Source organism: Bos grunniens, chromosome X (assembly GCF_055505025.1).
Source record: "Bos grunniens cultivar Pamir isolate PY7600 chromosome X, Bosgru_T2T1.0, whole genome shotgun sequence".
Classification (NCBI taxonomy): Eukaryota; Metazoa; Chordata; class Mammalia; order Artiodactyla; family Bovidae; genus Bos; species Bos grunniens.
The window spans coordinates 67,134,485-67,156,306 of NC_141194.1; the positions used below are offsets into that span (position 1 = coordinate 67,134,485).

General features: G+C 36.6%; 1 protein-coding gene across 4 annotated transcripts in view; it reads right to left on the reverse strand.

The window, feature by feature from the left end:
- The window catches only part of ABCB7 (ATP binding cassette subfamily B member 7), a 162,246-nt gene that overhangs the window by 20,840 nt on the left and 119,584 nt on the right, over positions 1-21,822 (reverse strand). For 2 of the 4 annotated variants that reach the window (XR_015159545.1, XR_015159544.1), the window contains 9 exons: positions 10,657-10,789; positions 9,040-9,308; positions 7,930-8,018; positions 7,750-7,837; positions 6,753-6,927; positions 5,683-5,840; positions 4,968-5,131; positions 4,680-4,809; positions 1,222-2,962 (listed from right to left, as the gene is read on the reverse strand). Coding sequence is in view for 2 of the 4 variants with exons in the window: in XM_086388994.1 (XP_086245120.1) it covers positions 1,222-1,393; positions 4,680-4,809; positions 4,968-5,131; positions 5,683-5,840; positions 6,753-6,927; positions 7,750-7,837; positions 7,930-8,018; positions 9,040-9,308; positions 10,657-10,789 (1,378 nt within the window). In the remaining 2 variants the exon portion in view is untranslated. The remainder of the gene's footprint in view (positions 1-1,221; positions 2,963-4,679; positions 4,810-4,967; positions 5,132-5,682; positions 5,841-6,752; positions 6,928-7,749; positions 7,838-7,929; positions 8,019-9,039; positions 9,309-10,656; positions 10,790-21,822) is intronic. The other 2 variants (XM_086388994.1, XM_086388993.1) reach the window with 1 other exon arrangement.

Here is a 21,822-nt window from a genome sequence, read left to right on the forward strand (position 1 = left end):
GAGTTGGGAAGATCCCCTGGAGAAGTGAATGGCTACCCACTCCAGTATTCTTGCAAGCTGCTAGCACACAGTATGTACCTAGTCAATGTTGTGATGCTGGTTTATAATGAGAAATAAGACTCATTAAAATTCATGTGGATATTCTTCATTCTCTTTTTCTTACCTTCATTCCTAATCTATAAAGCTCCCCCCCAAACTAAACTAGAATGAAGAGTAAATGCAAAGAGTGTAGCATGTTTATATAAGTTACATTAATACTTTCAGGCACTAGTTACACCATACTTTCAGAATTCAAATAATTCAGGGCAAAGAAACATTTTTCTGAATCCTCAAGAAAATTCAATCATTTTAGGATAATCCATTATAAAACTTAATAATCATCTCATAATTAAACACTTAAAATGCAGAAGCCCTAAAATTTACTTGGTCACTGAACCAACAAAGACAGGAAAATGAAGCTGGCTATAAAGAAGTATACCAAGTATAAGGAAGTCTGAAGTTATCGAAAACATTCCATAATAATCAAGAAATTATGAGGAGATACACTGCTGTGCTTAGTTGCTCAGTCATGTCTGACTCTTTGCAACCCCATGGGCTGTAGCATGCCAGGCTCCTCTGTCCATGGGGATTCTCCTTGCAAGAATACTGGAGTGGGTTCCCAAGCCCTCCTCCATGATCTTCCCAACGCAGGGATCAAACCCAGGTCTCCCACACTGCAGGCGGATTCTTTACCATCTGAGCCACCAGGGAAGCCCATGAACACTGGAATGGGCAAGGAATTGAACTGGGGTCTCTTGCATTGTAGAAAGATTCTTTACCAGCTGAGCTATGAGAAGATACACTATTTACTATCAAATTACTTGTCTCTATTCTTACTTCTTTCCCATATGAATGATGATCTTGGCTTTCCTTTAAGGTAAGAAGTTAACACTGATCTCACCATGTATCAGTAACTTCCTATTAAGCACTTACAGTGTTTGCAGCTGTGAGTGGAAAAAAAAAAAAAAAGAGAGAGAGAGAGACCTGCATGATTTCGGAACAGTTACTTCTAGCATGTTGAATTGTTTACAGTGATAGACAGGAAACTGGGAACTTTGCCAAAAGAGACTAGATAAGCATTAGGTTTGTACTCTGTCATTACATTTTCTAGTAAATGGTTCTGACAAATTAATGTTTGAAGGGTGAATATAAGTGGGGGCCAGGTCTAAAATCTTTGATTACCTGAAAGCTTGAGTCCTCGTTCCCCTACTTGGGTGTCATATCCATGTGGCATTCGAAGAATTGCATCATGGAGTCCAGCTAATTTTGCCACTGCATATACTTCCTCAGGTGAAGCACTGATGTTTCCATATAAGAGGTTGTAGTAAATGGTATTATGGAAGAGGACAGCATCCTGGACCAGATTTATATATATACACACATAGATACGCATGTTTCATATTTTAAAAATTCAAACAATAGTAAAGACATAAAGAGTAACATGTGATAAAAGGGGTCTTTTATTAATATCATCCCTCATGCCTGCTTCATTTCCCTTCCCAGAGCCAATCACCATGAACCATTTGTTGTGTATCATTCCAAACTTTTTCTGATACATTTATATGCTTAAACATACACCTTTTTTTTTTCCCCCAACAAAAGTGGGGCCATACTTTATGAGTTGCTTTTTTCACTTAACACAACTGGGGATTGTTCATGTCAATAACAGAACCTACCTCATTCTTTTTAACAGTTTTGTGATACTAAGGATGTATCATATTTATCTTATCCATTCCTATACTGATGGGTATTAATTAAAACTTTTGCTATTGTAAACAATGTTGAAATAAAATATCATTATATAATGACTTATACACACCCATGTATTTCTGTAAGAAAGATTCCCAGAAGCAGACTGTTGGGTTACAAGCATACATTTACCCTTGGATAGTATGGCCCAACTGTCTTCCAAAAACGTTCCAACAGCATATATTCCAACCAACAATGTATGAGGGTGCCAGGTCCCCATATCCTCAACAACCCTGGATATTAATAAGTTTTCATTGTTGCTACTTTTAAGGGTAAAATGTAGTTTTTGTTTAAATTGGCATTTCTCTTATTACTAATGAAATTGAATATATTTCATATATTAATATCTCAGAAGCTTTTAAATTGGACTTAAAACACAGAAAACAAAGAATTTATGCATTATAGATTTTTGGGGGGAGAAAGTTCACTGCAAGCATTCATTTGATATTTCAATTTATTCTGACATGGCACACTAAAGCTAATTTACTTAATGCAAGTATCTACCTCCCACTTTTCTTTCAGTATCCAATGGTTGTAAGGCAATAGTAAGATGAAACAAAATGATTCTATTGATTAACATTAACCAGTACACTCAATTAATTAAGATCTTCTTTAATATCATAATCAGCCCTAGAGTTACAGATATTATTTCAAATCATATTTTAATAACTTTTACACCTAATACATGTATGGATGTGAGAGTTGGACTGTGAAGAAGGCTGAGCGCTGAAGAATTGATGCTTTTGAACTGAAGTGTCGGAGAAGATTCTTGAGAGTCCCTTAGACTGCAAGGAGATCCAACCAATCCATTCTAAAGGAGATCAGCCCTGGGATTTCTTTGGAAGGAATGATGCTAAAGCTGAAACTCCAGTACTTTGGCCACCTCATGCGAAGAGTTGACTCATTGGAAAAGACTCTGATGCTGGGAGGGATTGGGGGCAAGAGAAGAAGGGGACAACAGAGGATGAGATGGCTGGATGGCATCACTGACTCGATGGACGTGAGTCTCAGTGAACTCCGGGAGTTGGTGATGGACAGGGAGGCCTGGCATGCTGCAATTCATGGGGTCGCAAAGAGTCGGACACGACTGAGCGACTGATCTGATCTGATCCCTAATACTAATATAAACTTTTCTTGTATGGAGGTGATAGTTCAATCCAATGAGTTTAAAGTTCTGCAAAGAGAAAACACTTATTTTTAAATATTTTCTATTTGGAAAAAAAATTAAAATAAATGGTAACTGGAAATGTTAAAAATACAAAATGTATGGTAAAACAAAAGTTAATTAAATAATCCATAATCCCACCAACCAGCAATAACTACTATTAACATGTTGGTGTATTTTCTCCAATTTTTTTCTGTTACATGTGTTTATTTAATATTATAAAATGGAGATATTACATTTTGTTTGGAAATTCTTTTTCAACAAACTTTGTAGCTGAGTATTTTTCCATGATACTCAATATTCTTTATAAACATGATATTTATATTGTTCCTAACTTCTGCTATTATAAACAAAGTATAATGAACAGCTTAGCATATAAAAATCTGTTCACTTCTCTATTTCCTTACTAAAACTTCCTAGAGGTAGAATTACTGTAATAAAGACTAAATATTTTTCAGACTCTTGTTATATACTGCCAATTTGCTCATCAGGAAAGCTGTATGCTTCCTCCAGCAAGAGACTGGCCATTTCACATAGCCTTACCCAAACTAGACATCATGAATTTTTAAATCTTTACCGGTCTGATGGGTGAAAAGTGGTATACCATTGTTGATTTAATTACTAAGATTTCTAATGAGGATGAGCATCTTTTCTTTCATTTATTGATCATGTATATTTTTCCTTAGTGAATAAAATGCTTTATTTTTCAATATAATTGAACATATAGTCTACAAATCACCTAAATCAAAAAGACCTAGGAGGCATATTCACAAACGCAGGTTTCTGGGGCCTACACTGCCCTCATAAACAGTGTGTGAAAGGGAGTTGGAATTGGAAAGGGAGTTGGAGTTGGAAAAATCTCCCTAGGTGACTCACGCACTCCAAATTTGGGATTCTCAGTGAAAGGGAGGACAGGGCAGAGTGGCATGTGTCAGATCAGTTGAGGACCTTTTACAAGCTATATAACATGGACAGAGAAGCCTGGCAGGCTACAGTCCATGGGGTCACAAAGAGTTGAACATGACTTAGCAACTAAACCACCTATGCTACAACTAAGTCCCAGGTCTCTCTATTGGCTTTCAGCATAAGAAAAACTTATAACCTATAGGGCTATCTCCTTATCTTCTCAGAGCTTACTCTGAACTTGTTTCCCCCTACAGTCACTCAGCAAATACTTGTTAAATGCTCACTATGGGTCAGGCACTGTGCTTGGTACTTGGGGACAAGGAATACCAACTTGAAGTTGGCAGCCCAACTGTTTTATAATTTTTATAGATTTACTATGTCAAAAACTGCTCAAATAATAGTTTTCATTTACTGAACAGTTATGTGAGGGACACTGTACTTGGTGCTTTACACATATATTTCTAATCCATATTAATTCTGTCCTATAAGAAAAATGGTATCCTTATTGTACAGATGAGGAAACTGAGGCTTACAACTATACAACATATAAGGGTTAAAGCTGGGCTTAGAATCCAGTTCTGTCTGACTCCAGTCTGAGCTCTTTCCTCTATGTTATGTTTTCTTCCTAAGGCTTAAAAAAAATCTTCCCATCATGAAGATTTTTAAATTCATGATTTTTGGTAACAGAATATGGCCTGTAGGGCCTAATGCTTCCAACTTAATTAACATATACTGACTCCTTGGATCCAAATTATTCTAGTAAAAGATTCAGCAAGCCAACAAATCTTCCCCCAAATAGGTTTTTTCCTTTTTTAAATACCTGAGGTACCACTCCCACTGCCCTCCGAAGGCTTTCCAGGCTCACATCTTGTATATTTTGACCAGCAAGGTAAATGTTACCCTTTTGAGGCTCATAGAAGCGAAACAATAGCCTCACTATTGTGCTTTTCCTGAAATAGAAAACAAGGAAAGGTTATATAGCTCCAACTGGCATTAAGGAACCCCAATTTTAAACTACAGTCATCATTTTATTATGACAAATAAAAAATATTACATTGGGAATCATCAATCAATGATGCAAAATTTTATAAACAACTAAATTACCCACCCTGACCCACTACCTCCTACAATAGCCACTTTCTTTCCTGCAGGGACTTCAAAAGATATTCCATTAAGGACTTTCTGCCCCTCAATGTATTCAAAATGCACATTATCAAAGGCCACCGTAGCTGTCTGTGGTGTGATCTGAAGGGGAGATGCCATCGCTTTGTCCTAGCAGGGAAGAAAAAAAAAAAAGCCACTTTATACACTGCCGAGAGTATTGCTATGCAGATAATTTTCTAATTTACAGAGATAAAAAGGAAAATAAAGGGAAAGGAGAAAGTTTATAAGTGGAGTTAGATCACTTCTATGCATGCTTTTAAAGATGTTTTTTCCCTCACTGCTAAGGGCAAAAATCTTGAATGCTCTGATTTCTGATCAATTTGTTTTGGGGAGGAAGAAAGATGGTGGGCAGGGGAGAAAGGAGGTTGAGAATATAAGGAGAGGCAATAACATTTTGTATCATTATTAGCAAAAGTAAATCAAGTGCAAGTACAAATAATTGAAGTTAATAAAATTTAGTGTCTAGGTATAATATTCTTTGCTAATGTTATAAGGTTTCTAAACATAGAAGTAAAAGCTGTAACAGCCATTTAATACACATTATAGTCCCAATTCCTGCAAAAGACAAATTAGTTTGCTAACATGGTGATATAAGACTGTTATCCCATTATGGGATGATGCTTATATGCTTTTAAAAAGGTATTAAATACATTACTTACTTTAATTCGGGTGTCTACCTTGAGTAGAGTAAACAAGGTGTTCATATCTATAAGTGCTTGTCTAGTCTCTCTGTATACAGTTCCCAGAAAGTTAAGAGGTAATGAAAGCTGAAAAAGCAGTCCATTCACCATTACTAAATCTCCAACAGTAAGGGTACCTTAATATGCAGTTGGTAGAGAAAAAAAAAATACTTTAGATGTCATGAACTTTCCAGTTTAAGAGAAGTTTACAGTTTCTTACTGTGGAATACAGTTGAAAACATACATAATCAGCAACGGTAAGGCCTAATCTAATTCCAAAGCATTTTAACCCATAATTTAGAAATATAGGGAACTAGATATGTGCTAAGTGGAATGGGAAAAGCCTACCCATACACTACACATGATATATAAGAAAAAAGAATGGTTTAAAAAACAGAAAGAATGGTTTTAAAATGCAGACAGAAATGGAAGGCTGAAAATCTTTCCTTTCTTCCTAAGATACTAGCATAATATAAAGTAGAATTTTTTAAAAGTATAAATTAAAACATTGGAGCAAATGGGTATCATGATTGGGAATGATAAACCATATATTAAGTTCATAGTGAATGAAAGAATCCTAACTGAACAAGCAAGTTACAGAAAAGAGGTAAGGATATTGTTTATTTTTGAAATGTTTTACAAATGAACAGCTAATAGATAAAAGGGTTACTAGTAATAAGACCGCTTGCACTTTAGTCCTTTGGACTAAACACTAAGTTAATTACACTTCTTTCCAGGTCCACAAGAGAAATTAGAAATATTAGATGCTAAAAAGTATGTTACTCCTAAAAGAATCAGATTGTAGCCCCACAAACAGCAATCCCAATCAATGAGAAAATTAGTGCTAAATTTGTAGCATAAAACAAAAGAAAACAACATACCATCAAGAAAACATATTGTGATACAAAAATGAAAGTACTCCAAGGATGTTATAGTACCTTATTAAAAATGCTTTATATTTAAGACTAAAATACATATTCCTTTCATTAATATTTATTTATAAAGGTTAAGTAAAACACTGACAAACGTGAAAACCACAGATCTATTACCTGCCACAATTCCCTGACTGGCGAGCACCATTATGGCTGTTAAGCCAACACTGAAAATAGCACTTTGACCAAAGTTCAGCATAGCCAGAGTAGAGGTACTTTTCAATGAAGCAGCTTCATATGTCTTCAAAAATCCATCATATCTTTGTGCTTCATAATTTTCATTATTAAAATACTACAAAATACATAAAATAGTAATTATATACAAGTATAATTGGAATCAGACTTCATCTATGGATACAATTTTGTACTGCACAGGAAATTTTAAAAACTAACTTTCAATACATCGGACTATGGTACACCTGCAGTTTTCCACTATGGACAGTATTTTAGAAGTTCATAAAATTCATCCCCAAAATATTTAAAGAATGCCTAGTTAATTTAAATCCAGATCTATAAAAAGGTGTCAAGGGACTTTCTTCACAAAGCTTTCCCTTGATCCCCTGAGACTCTCTGAATTCACAATTTCATTGCCCCCACCACATTATGCCTTCTTGTGTCATCACTTGCATACTTTAACTCTCCCAATGCTTAGCAAATTCTGGGAGGGCAAGGATTAAACAGCAATCATTGATTTTACTGCCCTCCTCATTACAGGACTTAGCATAGTGCTTTGCACACAAGAGGCATTCAGTAATATTTATTAAGTGGAAAAATGAACAAATAAATGAAAGAATTAGTGAAAAGCACTATGCTAGGCACTATGAAAGATACAGAGTCAAAACTCAGTGTGCACTCTGAATCAAATGCTAACTAAACTGTCACCACCACTTATAAATTAATTTAGAAGATAAAGTTCTGATGGTGCCACACAAAAAATGAGGCGGAAAGAAAGGGAAACTCCTAAATAAAAGAAAAAACAATAAAGTACTATTATTTCATCATATTAAGAGATCCTATCCTAATCTGCAGCTCTAATGTACAGCACCTGTATTAAATGCCAGAACAAATCTTAGTACAGTGTGAAAGGAAGAAAAAGTCAAATTAAACGTATTACCTTCACAGTTTCATAATTCAGCAGCGAGTCTATGGCAGCATTGCCTGCATCATTATCTGCTTTGTTCATTTCTATTCTAAATTTAGTTCTGTAAGACAAAGATGTGCATAGGTATGGAATGTCTGCTATAGAAGCATAACTAATTTCTTCACCTTGACTGACCTCTGGAGAACACCTTACCTCCACTGTGTGATGGCAACTGTGAATGCTGTGTATGCACCAAGCGTCCCAAGGGTCACCAATGCAAACTGGGCACCACATCTATAATACTGGAAAAGACAAAAAAAGAAATGAGCTTAGTCATTATTTCTATCAAATAGTTTATAATATATAATAGCAAACCTCAAAGATTCTAATTAAAAATATGTTGGATGAAACTGGAGCCTATTATACAGAGCGAACTAAGCCAGAAGGAAAAACATCAATACAGTATACTAATGCATATATATGGAATTTAAAAAGATGGTAACAATAACCCGGTGTACGAGACAGCAAAAGAGACACTGATGTATAGAACAGTCTTATGGACTCTGTGGGAGAGGGAGAGGGTAGGAAGATTTGGGAGAATGACATTGAAATATGTAAAATATCATGTAAGAAACGAGTTGCCAGTCCAGGTTCGATGTACGATACTGGATGCTTGGGGCTAGTGCACTGGGACGACCCAGAGGGATGGTATGGGGAGGGAGGAGGGAGGAGGGTTCAGGATGGGGAACACATGTATACCTGTGGCGGATTCATTTTGATATTTGGCAAAACTAATACAATTATGTAAAGTTTAAAAATAAATAAAATTAAAAAAAAATAATAAAAACTAAAAAAAAATATGTTGGTATAAAGTTGTATATATGAAAAACTAAGTAAGAAAACAAATACCTTAGAAAACCAACTTTAAGTTATACACATACTTTTAATTATAAAATATGAAACGGTGAATAATTATGCCTAAAATGTTATGAATGGTGAATAGCAAGAAATGTAGATAATCTGAGCATACCAGTCCAAAGTCATACACCATAATGTCTGCTAACAACAAAAAAACTGCAAGCATTAGCTAAATGACTGATCTACGTGTAGAACTGAACAACTCTTTACAACAACAACATGATAAAAGACTTTAGCTACAGTCCTTTGAAGCTTGTGGCAAAATAATTAAACTGCATAATCCTTCTGGCATCATGGAATTTTGCTTTAAAATCATCAGCATGCAACAGTACAAAAGCTTCAAGTACTAAGCATCTACTAACAAGAATGTATGATAAAAGTTGTCATGAAAAATGTTTTACTTACCAAAACACCACTGACAAGAGTCACCTCAAACATGATGGGAAGAAGATTAAATACTAAAGCACTTAGGACAAAACTGATACCCCTTGTCCCTCTGTCAATAGCCTTTGATAAAGCTCCTGTCTGTCTGCTCAGGTGGAAAGCCAGATCCAGGTTGTGAAGATGGAGAAAGACATTTTTGGCGATTCTTCGGATTGAATTTTGGGCTACCTTGCCAAATACTGCATTTCGAACTTCATTAAAAAAGGCAGCTCCCGCTCTTGATACACCATCTAACAATACATTCAAGAAAAAATGGGGTGCAAAAACATTAGAATTGTTGCAGTGCAAAAAACAGCAAGGGCTCAGAAAATGTTCGTACAATGAATGAGCATATCACAGAATACTTACACTAAAAGAAACCTAGAAAACATCTAGCCTAGTGAGTATTAATTTTCCCACCACTATGAAAATCCTTCATTGTTATTTACCCCCATAAGGTCCCAGATGTTGAAAGACTTTTTTTCCAAGTAAATACTTTTACTAAATAGCAACCCAAAAGACCCTGATGCTGGGAAAGATTGAAGGAAGGAGGAGAAGGGGACGACAGAGGATGAGATGGCTGGATGGCATCACCAACTCAATGGACATGAGTTTGAGTAGGCTCTGGGAGTTGGTGATGGACAGGGAGGCCTAGTGTGCTGCAGTCCATGGGGTTGCAAAGAGTCGGACATGACTGAGCGACTGAACTGAACTGAGCCCATAAGGTCTTATTATAGATAAATGCACAGTATCTGTTCAGGTTTTATGATCTAATTCAATTCTTCCAAGAAACAAATGATAAAATTGATATCCTGAAAAATCCAAGTGCTTTGACTAAGCATGCCGCAACTCAGGTCTGAATCTCACAGAGTATCCTTTCTATGGCATGGGGACACAAAGCATTATATTCTTTATAAATTGCAGATCTGTGTCATGGCTACTGAATATAATTTAAAAACATATTAATATACTGCTACTGCTAAGTCATGTAAGTCGTGTCCGACTCTGTGCGACCCCATAGACGGCAGCCCACCAGGCTCCTCCGTCCCTGGGATTCTCCAGGCAAGAACACTGGAGTGGGTTGCCATTTCCTTCTCCAATGCATGAAAGTGGAAAGTGAAAGCGAAGTCGCTCAGTCGTGTCCGACTCCTAGCAACCCCATAGACTGCAGCCTAGCAGGCTCCTCCACCCATGGGATTTTCCAGGCAAGAGTACCGGAGTGGGGTGCCATTGCCTTCTCCGAATACATATATCATTATTTAGCCATTTCCTGTTTAACAGCTAACAACAACAGCAAGAATATAACTATAGTCTTACTAAAAAGATATCTTATAAGGAGTCTATTAGAAGTGGCTGTTATGAATTTAATATCTTATTTCAGGTTATTGCTTTCTAGAACTTAGAAACTTTTATTATATAATTTTTGGAAAGTATATAGTACAAAGAACATTTAAAAATCACATATCAAAAAAAATTGCACATAACACAAATATCCAAAATGCTAAATTATGTTTGTGGTTAAAGGTCATATGCTCAAGTATGATAAAACCCTCTTGAAGAAAGTCAACACCTGTAGACAGATTAAAGAACCACACATACAGCCAATCAGAACTGCTGTTGCCATGGTTACAACTGTATTTGGTGCATCACTCAGGTTCAGCATGTTTCCCGACATCTGGTTGAGGCTGTCTACAGCATATTTAAACATGAAGGGAACCACAATATTCATGGCCTAAAAACATAAAAGTAGCAATTATCCATCATATACAAATTATTTTTTTACAAAATATAAATATTTACCTTAAACTAGCATTTATGGGAATGTTTAGATAGTAACCATTTACCATGGAATCATTTTTCCTAGTTTATAAAGACAAAATCTTTGGCAGTAGGAGAGCTGTCATTTCAGGATTCCTACCTCACACTGACTGCCATGTTAATATTCATTTACAAGCTATGTGCATTAGTCAAATGCTCCTGCCTCCATGAAATCACCCCATCATCCACTCAAAAATTCTTTCTTTGTTATCTAAAATCCTACAGAGCTCATGACAGCAAATTGCCTTATGTTATAGTTACTTGTGTATATATTTTTCTTTTCTACCAGATTCTTGACATTCTGTATCATATTCCTCTTTCTGTCCCATAAGAGTACAATGCTTTGTAGGTAGAAGGTGTTCAATAAATATGTGTAAAATTATTTATTCACCAAAATAATGGTAAAACCAAAATTACACAGCAAAAAGGATCTCAAAAGCAGATAAATTATAAGTATCTGTGGTTGATTCATTCACCACTGGCAGGGGAAAAAGAAACAACACTGATAGATACATTTGCCCCAGAAAAAATCCCTTTGCTCCAATACCATATAAAACAAAACCCAATGAATACCAAGTTAAGCTTTCAAACACCAACCTATTTCTCCATGAGAATACACCAGAAAAAAAAAATAGGGGTACAATGCTTTCATATATTCAAGATAAGTTAGTCAATCACTTACTCACATTTCACATTTTCTATAAAGTTATACTGTTAAAAACACTAACCATCATTTAGAAAAAGGAAGTTGGTAAAGCTGGCCGTTTTCTTTGCAGAAATTAAATTCATATACATTAATAATGTGAAAACAATTTTATAAGACTTAACAAAAACAATGAAATCCCAGTTCTCGTTAGTTCCATTATTATATCATTCATCTTTGATAAACAGAAAGAATATGGTCAATAAATCTAAGATTAGCTACAACTGACAGGAACTATGTAAACCTTACCAATCAAGATTTCAAATGTATAAAAATGTCTTAGCAACCAAGTAGGTACTGTAACATTTAATATCATTAAAATAGCCAGCAGATGTTGGAATATTTGTAAAACTCAATGCTATGGAAAAAATTGCTTAAAACTTTAAGATTTACAACTTCCCAAATATAATCTAATAAATAGTTGGTTTCAAGTAACATAAAAATTTCTAAATTCTGATTCCCATATAATCATATATTCTTAGGCATTTTGCTTCTACTTGAAATGGTCTCCTTGCTCAATTTACCTCTCCACTTTGTTCTTCAAAACCCACTTTTAATCTCATTCCTATCGTGACGCCTTCTCTAAAATCTGCAGCCCTTTTGGCACTTTCTATTTTCTAACCTTTCTTTTTTTTATAGTTTAAAGCACAGCATTTATAATTTTTATCATATATTTATCACTCACTTTATCTCCAGGTGCATGTGTATGGATAAGTCAGTGGAAACCTTCTGCAACAAACATTTTGTAAAAATGGCTCTAGGAGTAGCAATGGTGCCTAGGTACCTATCACAAAGGTGAGAGCTGAATGAAATGGGTATTACCTCCAAAACTGAGAAAACTCAGGTTCTATGATTTTTAATGACTTGTTTAGTAAGCAGCGAGGCTGGAATTAAAATCCAGGTCTACTTTGAAATTCAGAATTTTTTCCAGTATACCATAACCATATCAGCAGCTTATAAGGCAGGGCCAATAGTATTTAATTATTTTTGTACCTTAAAATGGCTGGAGAAGGAAATGGCAACCTACTCCAGTATTCTTGCCTGAAGAATCCCATGGACAGAGGAGCCTGGCAGGCTACAGTCCATGGGGTCACAAGAGTTGGACATGACTTAGTGACAAAACCACCACCACCACCCTAAATGGATACTCTTAAGTGTAATACTTAAACCAGTTACAGCAGGTAACAGCTGAAAAGTATTTAAATAAATTTGCACAAGTAATTTAAATAAATTTGAACAGATTCCAGGTTTTCTGTATAATAAGGCTAAATCCCCTCACTTGCATTCCAGTATACCAGGGACTCTTTGGTGGCTCAATGATAAAGAATCTGCTTGCAATGCAAGAGACACAGCTTCAATCCCTGGGTCAGGAACTTCCCCTGGAGAAGAAAATGGCAACCTACTCCAGCATTCTTGCCTGAGAAATCAAATGGACAGAGGAGCCTGGCAGGCTACAGTTCATGGGGTTGTAAGAATCAGTCACGACATAGCAACTAAAACACCACCACACTTTTGAGTGCAAGAAAAAGTAATAGTTACAGCTAGCCTGCAATTCTCACAATGCATAGCCCATTATATCTTTGCCATACTTAGAGTAAATTGTCATTGAAACTAATGTATCACCAAGAAAATTGTGCAATTTTATTTTTTTTGAAAATGTATTTACATTTGGTCAAATTGAGAGCATCCTTATAAGCATATAAAGAATTTGAATGTCATCTGTCTGTAGTTAGCATGGTGCTAAGAACATACACTACCTGTAATGATAATTGTTGATTACTGTCAGTTTCCCTATAAAAGTAATTTTTAAAAGAAAAGGAAAACCACCAAAGAAATGGAAAAGATTACATGTAGATGTTATCTACATGTAGACCATTAGTATACCATTACATGTGGTTTCCACTGATCTTGTGATATTTTGAGGATGTGTTTAGTTGCTCAGTCATGTCTGACTCTGTGGCCCCATGGACTGTGCCAGGCTCCTCAGTCCATGGAATTTTCCAGGCAGGAATACTGGAGTGGATTGCCATTCCCTACTCTGGGGGTTTTCCTGACCCAGGGATCAAACCCACGTCTCAGATCTCCTTCTTCGGTGGGTGGATTCTGGGACTGGGGGTGGTGGTGGTGGCAAATACTGATTTCCCCCTAATATTCTGCCTTCAGCAGAACTAGGCTTAAATCATCTCAGACAACTGTGATTTTCTAACTGTTCATTTTGAAATAATTATAGGCTGACAGAAAGTTGCAGAAGTAGTACAGAGACTCATAACCCTTCACCCAGCATCTCCTAATGATGGCATCTATTATATAGCTGTAGTTCAATATCAAAATCAAAAATGTACATTGGCACATTGCTGTTAACCAGGCTATAGAACTCATTCAGTTTTCATCATTTTTAAATGTGTATTAGTGTGTGTGTGGTTTGTATGTGTTATCTATATGGTTCTATGCAATTTTATCCCATGTTCAGATCCATGTAATCATCACAACAATCAAGACACAGAACTGTACCATCACCACAAAAGAACTTCCTTATGCTACTTATTTATATTCTTTCATCAAAGATGATACATCTATCAACAGCTCATCTCTTTTTACTGCTGAGTACTAGTCCATGGATGTAGCAGAATTTATTCAACCACTCACTCATATCTGAAGGATATTATGGTTGTTTCTAGTTTGGGGCTATTATTAATAACGATGTAATGAACATTTTCATACAGGTGGTCATATGTTTTCATTTCTCTATGATAAATGCCCACCTGGGTAATTGGTAAGTCATACAGTTAACAATACTCTTTCATAGTGGCTGGTACCACTTTATATTACTGTAAGTAAAGTATGAATGATCCAATTCCTGTGCATCCTCACCAACATTTGGTATCATCACAGTTTTTTAAAATTTTGAAACTATTTTAATAGGTGTATAGTGATATTTCATTGTGGTTTAAATTTGCGTTTCCATAACAGCAAAGATGTTGAACATCTTTGCATGTACTCTGTGATTCATATATCCTCTCTGATAAAATATGTTGGTGTCTTTTGTGCATTCTTTATTCGGATTGTTTTTTGCTACTGAAATTTTAGGAATTCTTTATATTCTAGATATAGCCCTCTGTTGGTTATGTGATTTGTAAATATTTCCTTCCAGTACATAGCTTGTCTTTCATCTTACTGAGGCACCTGAATTCCTATCCACCTAGAGTCATGAGTCCCTTTCCCTAGGAAACACTGGAGGCCAAGGTAAGACTTTCCTTGGACTTTCAAACCCATTTGCAGAGCAGTGCCACGAGAGGCCTGCTAAATAGAAAGATTTAAATGAGATTCAGTCTAATAGTACCCCAAATGCCCAGGTTTCCATTAAAAAATCACTCATCATCCCAAGAATGCCTAAGATAGCAACTTGAATAAGAAAATACAATGGACAGAAATATTAGAACTACCTGACTAGAATTTCAGAGTAGCTATCATAAAAGTACTTCAAAGAACATTTATAAACATGCTTAAATCAACAAAAATAGAATGCCTCAGCAAATAGAGATAAAAGAAGCAAATGAAAAAATCTGAAACTGAAAAATATAACAAGTACAAAAGCCTGAATGGATGGGATCCATGGCAGAATGAAGAGGACAAAGGAAAGAATATGTAAACTTAAAGATAGAACAATAGAAATTACTGAATATGAACAACAGAGAGAAAATAGACTTAAAAAAAAAACAAAAACAGTAAACAAGACACAGAAGCCTAAGGGACCATAAGAAAAGATCTAGCATTCCTCTTCAGAGTGCCAGAAGAATAAGAGAAAAAGTGTGAAACTAGAAAATGTATTCAAATAAACAAAAACTCCTCTAATTTGGCAAAGACAAACCTAAGAATTCAAGAAGCTGAGCAACCATAAATAGGGATATATCCAAAGAAATCCACACTTAGACACATCAAAATTAAACTTCTGAAAGTTAAAGACAAAAAAACTACTAAAAGAGCTAGACACAAATAATACATTAAGTACAAGAGAAAAACAATTTGAAGACAGAAGATTTCCAGGGAGGCTAGCAGGAAGTAGCATTTTTCAAGTGGTAAAAGAACTGTCAACCAAAATCCTATCACCACAAATTAGCCTTCAGAAATGAAGGGAACAGCAACACCTTCTCAGAGTAAAGAAAACTAATAAGAATTAATTAACAGCAGACCTGTTCTAAAAGAAAAGCTAAAGGAAATTCTCCATATTCAGGGTAATGCTAATTGAAGCAGTATGAATCCCAGAACATTAGGACTGAAGGAAAAGTAACAGAAATGGTAAATATCTAAGCAAATATAGTAGCATATTCTTAAGTTCTATAAAATACATTTGATGGTTTAGAGCAAAAATTAAAACACTGACTAATGGGGTTTTCAATGTATGCAGATGTAACACATAAAATGATTTGTAAACATAATGGGGGTCTTAGAGGGTGGTAAGGGTTTTACATTTCACTTGAAGTGATAATGTACTGATTCTGAGTAGACCGTGAAAAGTATATTATAATTCCTAAAGCAACTACTAAAAACTTATACAAAGAGATAGAGCAAAAGGCACAAGAGATAAAATGGGATAGTAAAACCTGTTCAAATAATGCAAAATATGGTAGGAAAGGTGAAACAAAGCAACAAAATAAAAAGAAAACTAGCAGGAAACAAATAATAAAATAGAAGACCACTATTTTCAATAGCTAGGACATGGAAGGAACCTAGTTGTTCATCGACAGATGAATGGATAAAGAAGTCATTGATGGCTGAGTAATACTCCATTGTGTATATGTACCACAGCTTTCTTATCCATTCATCTGCTGATGGACATCTAGGTTGCTTCCATGTCTTGGCTATTATAAACAGTGCTGCGATGAACATTGGGGTACACGTGTCTCTTTCCCTTCTGGTTTCCTCAGTGTGTATGCCCAGCAGTGGGGTTGCTGGATCATAAGGCAGTTCTATTTCCAGTTTTTTAAGGAATCTCCACACTGTTCTCCATAGTGGCTGTACTAGTTTGCATTCCCACCAACAGTGTAAAAGGGTTCCCTTTTCTCCACACCCTCTCCAGCATTTATTATTTGTAGACTTTTGGATCGCAGCCATTCTGACTGGTGTGAAATGGTACCTCATAGTGGTTTTGATTTGCATTTCTCTGATAATGAGTGATGTTGAGCATCTTTTCACGTGTTTGTTAGCCATCTGTATGTCTTTTTTGCAGAAATGTCTATTTAGTTCTTTGGCCCATTTTTTGATTGGGTCGTTTATTTTTCTGGAGTTGAGCTGTAGGAGTTGCTTGTATATTTTTGAGATTAGTTGTTTGTCAGTTGCTTCATTTGCTATTATTTTCTCCCATTCTGAAGGCTGTCTTTTCACCTTGCTAATAGTTTCCTTTGATGTGCAGAAGCTTTTAAGGTTAATTAGGTCCCATTTGTTTATTTTTGCTTTTATTTCCAATATTCTGGGAGGTGGGTCATAGAGGATCCTGCTGTGATGTATGTCGGAGAGTGTTTTGCCTATGTTCTCCTCTAGGAGTTTTATAGTTTCTGGTCTTACGTTTAGATCTTTAATCCATTTTGAGTTTATTTTTGTGTATGGTGACGAATACATTTGAATCAGTTCTAATGAGGTGGATGAAACTGGAGCCTATTATACAGAGTGAAGTAAGCCAGAAGGAAAAACATAAATACAGTATACTAACGCATATATATGGAATTTAGAAAGATGGTAACAATAACCCGGTGTACGAGACAGCAAAAGAGACACTGATGTATAGAACAGTCTTATGGACTCTGTGGGAGAGGGAGAGGGTGGGAAGATTTGGGAGAATGGCAATGAAACATGTAAAATATCATGTAGGAAACGAGTTGCCAGTCCAGGTTCGATGCATGATGCTGGATGCTTGGGGCTGGTGCACTGGGACGGCCCAGAGGGATGGTATGGGGAGGGAGAAGGGAGGAGGGTTCGGGATGGGGAACACATGTATACCTGTGGCGGATTCATTTTGATATTTGGCAAAACTAATACAATTATGTAAAGTTTAAAAATAAAATAAAATTAGAGAAAAAAAAAAAAAAGAAATTACATCAAGTAGGAATTGAACCACAAAAAAAAAAAAAAAAAAGAAGTCATTGAATATATATGCAATGGAATATTACTCAGCCATAAAAAGGAACACATTTGAGTCAGTCCTAATGAGGTGGATGAACCTAGAGCCCATTTTACAGAGTGAAGTAATTCAGTAAGAGAAAAACAAATATCGTGTATTAATGCATATATATGGAATCTAGAAAAATGGTACTGATGAACCTATTTGCAGGGGAGTAACAGACATGCAGACATAAGAGAACAGATTTGTGGACACTGGGGGAAGGAGAGGGTGAGACAAATAGAGAGAGCAACATTGAAACATATGCATTACCACATGAAAAACAGATAGCTGGAGGGAATTCCCTGTTCCCAAGGAAGCAGTTCAAATCTGGTGCTCTCTGACTACTTGTGGGGCGGGGCAGGGGGGGTGGTGGCAGGTGGAGGGAGAATGGAGTGGGATGTGGGAGGGAGGGTTAAGAGGAAGGGGAAATATGTACACCTATGGTTCATTCATGTTGATATATGGCAGTAACCAACATAATATTGTAAAGCAATTATTCTCCAATTAAAAATAAATAAATTAAGATATACAAACTCAACTCAGGTCAGCTCTCAAAAATAAAATGGTAGCCTGAACTCCAAATACATCAGTAATTACCAAGACAATTATCATTATAATGAGCAATATAAATAAACAATTATTAATGTATCAATAAACAAGCAATGAACAACTGGAAACCAACATTTTTAAAAATTTACAACACCCCTTCCCACAAAAACAAATCCTTAAGTATAAACCCAGGGTTTCTCATCCTTCACTACTAACATTTAGATAATTTTTCTTATAGGAGGGGTTGTTCTGTGTACTTCAGGATGTTTAGTGTCTAACCTCTACTGATCACAAGCTAGTAGCACTCCCCAGCACTGTGCAAATGTGACCAATAAAAGAGGCGGGAATACCAGACCACCTGACCTGCTTCTTGAGAAATCTGTATGCAGGTCAGGAAGCAACAGTTAGAACTGGACATGGAACAACAGACTGGTTCCAAATAGGAAAAGGAGTACGTCAAGACTGTATATTGTCACCCTGCTTATTTAACTTCTATGCAGAGTACAACATGAGAAATGCTGGACTGGAGGAAACACAAGCTGGAATCAAGATTGCCGGGAGAAATATCAATAACCTCAGATATGCAGGTGACACCACCCTTATGGTAGAAAGTGAAGAGGAACTAAAAAGCCTCTTGATGACAGTGAAAGTGGAGAGTGAAGAAGTTGGCTTAAAGCTCAACATTTAGAAAACGAAGATCATGGCATCCAGTCCCATCACTTCATGGGAAATAGATGGGGAAACAGTGGAAACAGTGTCAGACTTTATTTTGGGGGGGCTCCAAAATCACTGCAGATGGTGACTGCAGCCATGAAATTAAAAGGCGCTTACTCCTTGGAAGGAAAGTTATGACCAACCTAGATAGCATATTGAAAAGCAGAGACATTACTTTGCCAACAAAGGTCCATCTAGTCAAGGCTATGGTTTTTCCTGTGGTCATGTATGGATAGGAGAGTTGGACTGTGAAGAAGGCTGAGCACCGAAGAATTGATGCTTTTGAACTGTGGTGTTGGAGAAGACTCTTGAGAGTCCCTTGGACTGCAAGGAGATCCAACCAGTCCATTCTGAAGGAGATCAGCCCTGGGATTTCTTTGGAAGGGATGATGCTAAAGCTGAAACTCCAGTACTCTGGCCACCTCATGCGAAGAGTTGACTCATTGGAAAAGACTCTGATGCTGGGAGGGATTGGGGGCAGGAGGAGAAGGGGACGACAGAGGATGAGATGGCTAGATGGCATCACTGACTTGATGGACGTGAGTCTGGGTGAATTCCGGGAGTTGGGGATGCACAGGGAGGCCTGGCGTGCTGCGATTCATGGGGTCGCAATGAGTCGGACACGACTGAGCGACTGAACTGAACTGAACTGAACTGAAAGTGTTAAAGTGTCAGTTGCTTAGTTGTGTCCAACTCTTTGTGACCCATGGACTGTAGCCTGCCAGGCTCCTCTGTTCATGGAATTCTCTAGGCAAAAACACTGTTGTGGGTTGCCATTCCCTTCTCCAGGGATCTTCCAGACCCAGGGATTGAACCTGGGTGTCCTGCACTGCAGGCAGATTCTTTATTGTCTGAGCTACCAGGGAAGCCCTAGATACTGCCAAATGTCCCCTGAAGGGCAAAATCACCCCTAATTGGGAACCACTGATCTAATCAAATATGTACAGTATCTATATGCTGAAAGCTATAAATACATATGAAATAAATTACAGACGATCTAAATAAATGGGGAGACATACTGTGTTCATCAACTGTAAGAATCAACATAGTAAGGGGCATCAATTTTCCCCAAATTGGTCTAGAGATTTATTAAAAATCCATTTAAGAGTCCCATCCAGCTTGTTTGTAGCAATGATTGAAGAAAAGAAACTAGAAAAGCCAAAATAATTTTGGAAAAAAAATCAGAAGAACCATACTACCTCTCTTTAAGACGTACTATAAAACTACAATATGGAAGGCATTGTGATGTTGATGAATGGAGAGACACATAGATCAAAGAAACAATTCAGAAAATGATGACATCCAACTATCTATCTGAGAAAGAATAGTGGCTCCCTAAATATTTCCATGTACTAATATCCAGAACCTAGAAGATGATACCTTACATGGTAAAATGGACTTTGCAGATGTGATTAAAGAATATGAGCTGGGGAGAGTATTCTGGATTATCTAGGTGGGCCACATATAATCAAAAAGGTCCTTATAAGTGGGAAGTAGGAGGGCCAAAATGAAGAAAAAAATGATATGACTATAGAATCCAACAGTTAAGAGTCAAGAAGACTGAAGTTGCTGTTAGCTCTAAGATGGAGGAAGGGGCCTCAAGCCAAACGATCAGGTGACTTCTAGAAGCTGGAAGTGAAAGTGAACGTTGTTCAGTTGTGTCCGACTCTGGGACCCAATGGACTATACAGTTCATGGAATTCTCCAGGCCAGAATACTGGAGCGGGTAGCCTTTCCCTTCTCCAGGGGATCTTCCCAACTCAAGGATCAAAACTGGGTCTCCCACACTGCAGTGGATTCTTTACCAGCTGAGCCCTAAGGGAAGCCCCAAGAATACTCGAGTGGGTAGCCTATTCCTTCTCCAGCAGATCTTCCCAACCCAGGAATTGAATGGGGGTCTTTTGCATTGCAGGCGGATTCTTTACCAATTGAGCTATCAGAGAAGCCCAGAAGCTATAAAAGGCAAGGAAACTGATCCTCTCTCAAGAGACTCTAGAGGGAGCACAATCCCGCTAAATGCCTTTATTTTGATCCAGTGAAATCTAATTTTGGACTCCTGACCTTTAGAAACATAAGACAATAAATTCGTGTTGTCTAAGTACTAAATTTTTGAAAAGTTGTTATAGCAGCAATAGGAAACAAAGAAAATTCAATGGGGAGAAGAGAGCCTTCATGTAGGAACAACCAGACAAAACCACGAAACTTCACTTAAATGCAAAACAATAATTGATGCAAAATGGAGCACAGATCTAAATGTAAATATAACTTTTAGATGAAAACACAGGGGAAAATCTTAATGACCTTAAGTTAGGCAAATAGTTCTTAGACATAACAACCAAAACATAATCCATAAAGAAAAAAAATGATGAACTGAAATCTATTAAAATTTAAAACATTTATTCTATAGAAGATACTATTAAGGGAACTGAAAAACAAGCTATACACTGGGAGAAAATATTTGCAAATTATATATCTGAGAAAGGTCTCATACAGAATATATAAATAACTCACTAAACTCAACAGTAGAAACAACAGTCCAAACAAAAAATGGACAAAACATTTGTATAGACACTTCATCAAAGTGGACATGGATGGCAACAAAGCACAAGCAAAGATATTCAACATCATTAGCCATTAGAGAAATGTATATTAAAGCCACAAGAAAGCACTATGCCTGATGATACCAAGGGTAGTACTAGGTTTGTGCAAACGTAATCACAGTTTTAGACCATGAACTTTATAAATCATTATAACTAGGCTCAAATACATCTTTATTAATCAAAATAAGAACCATTACAATCAATACATTTTTGCCAATGAGAAA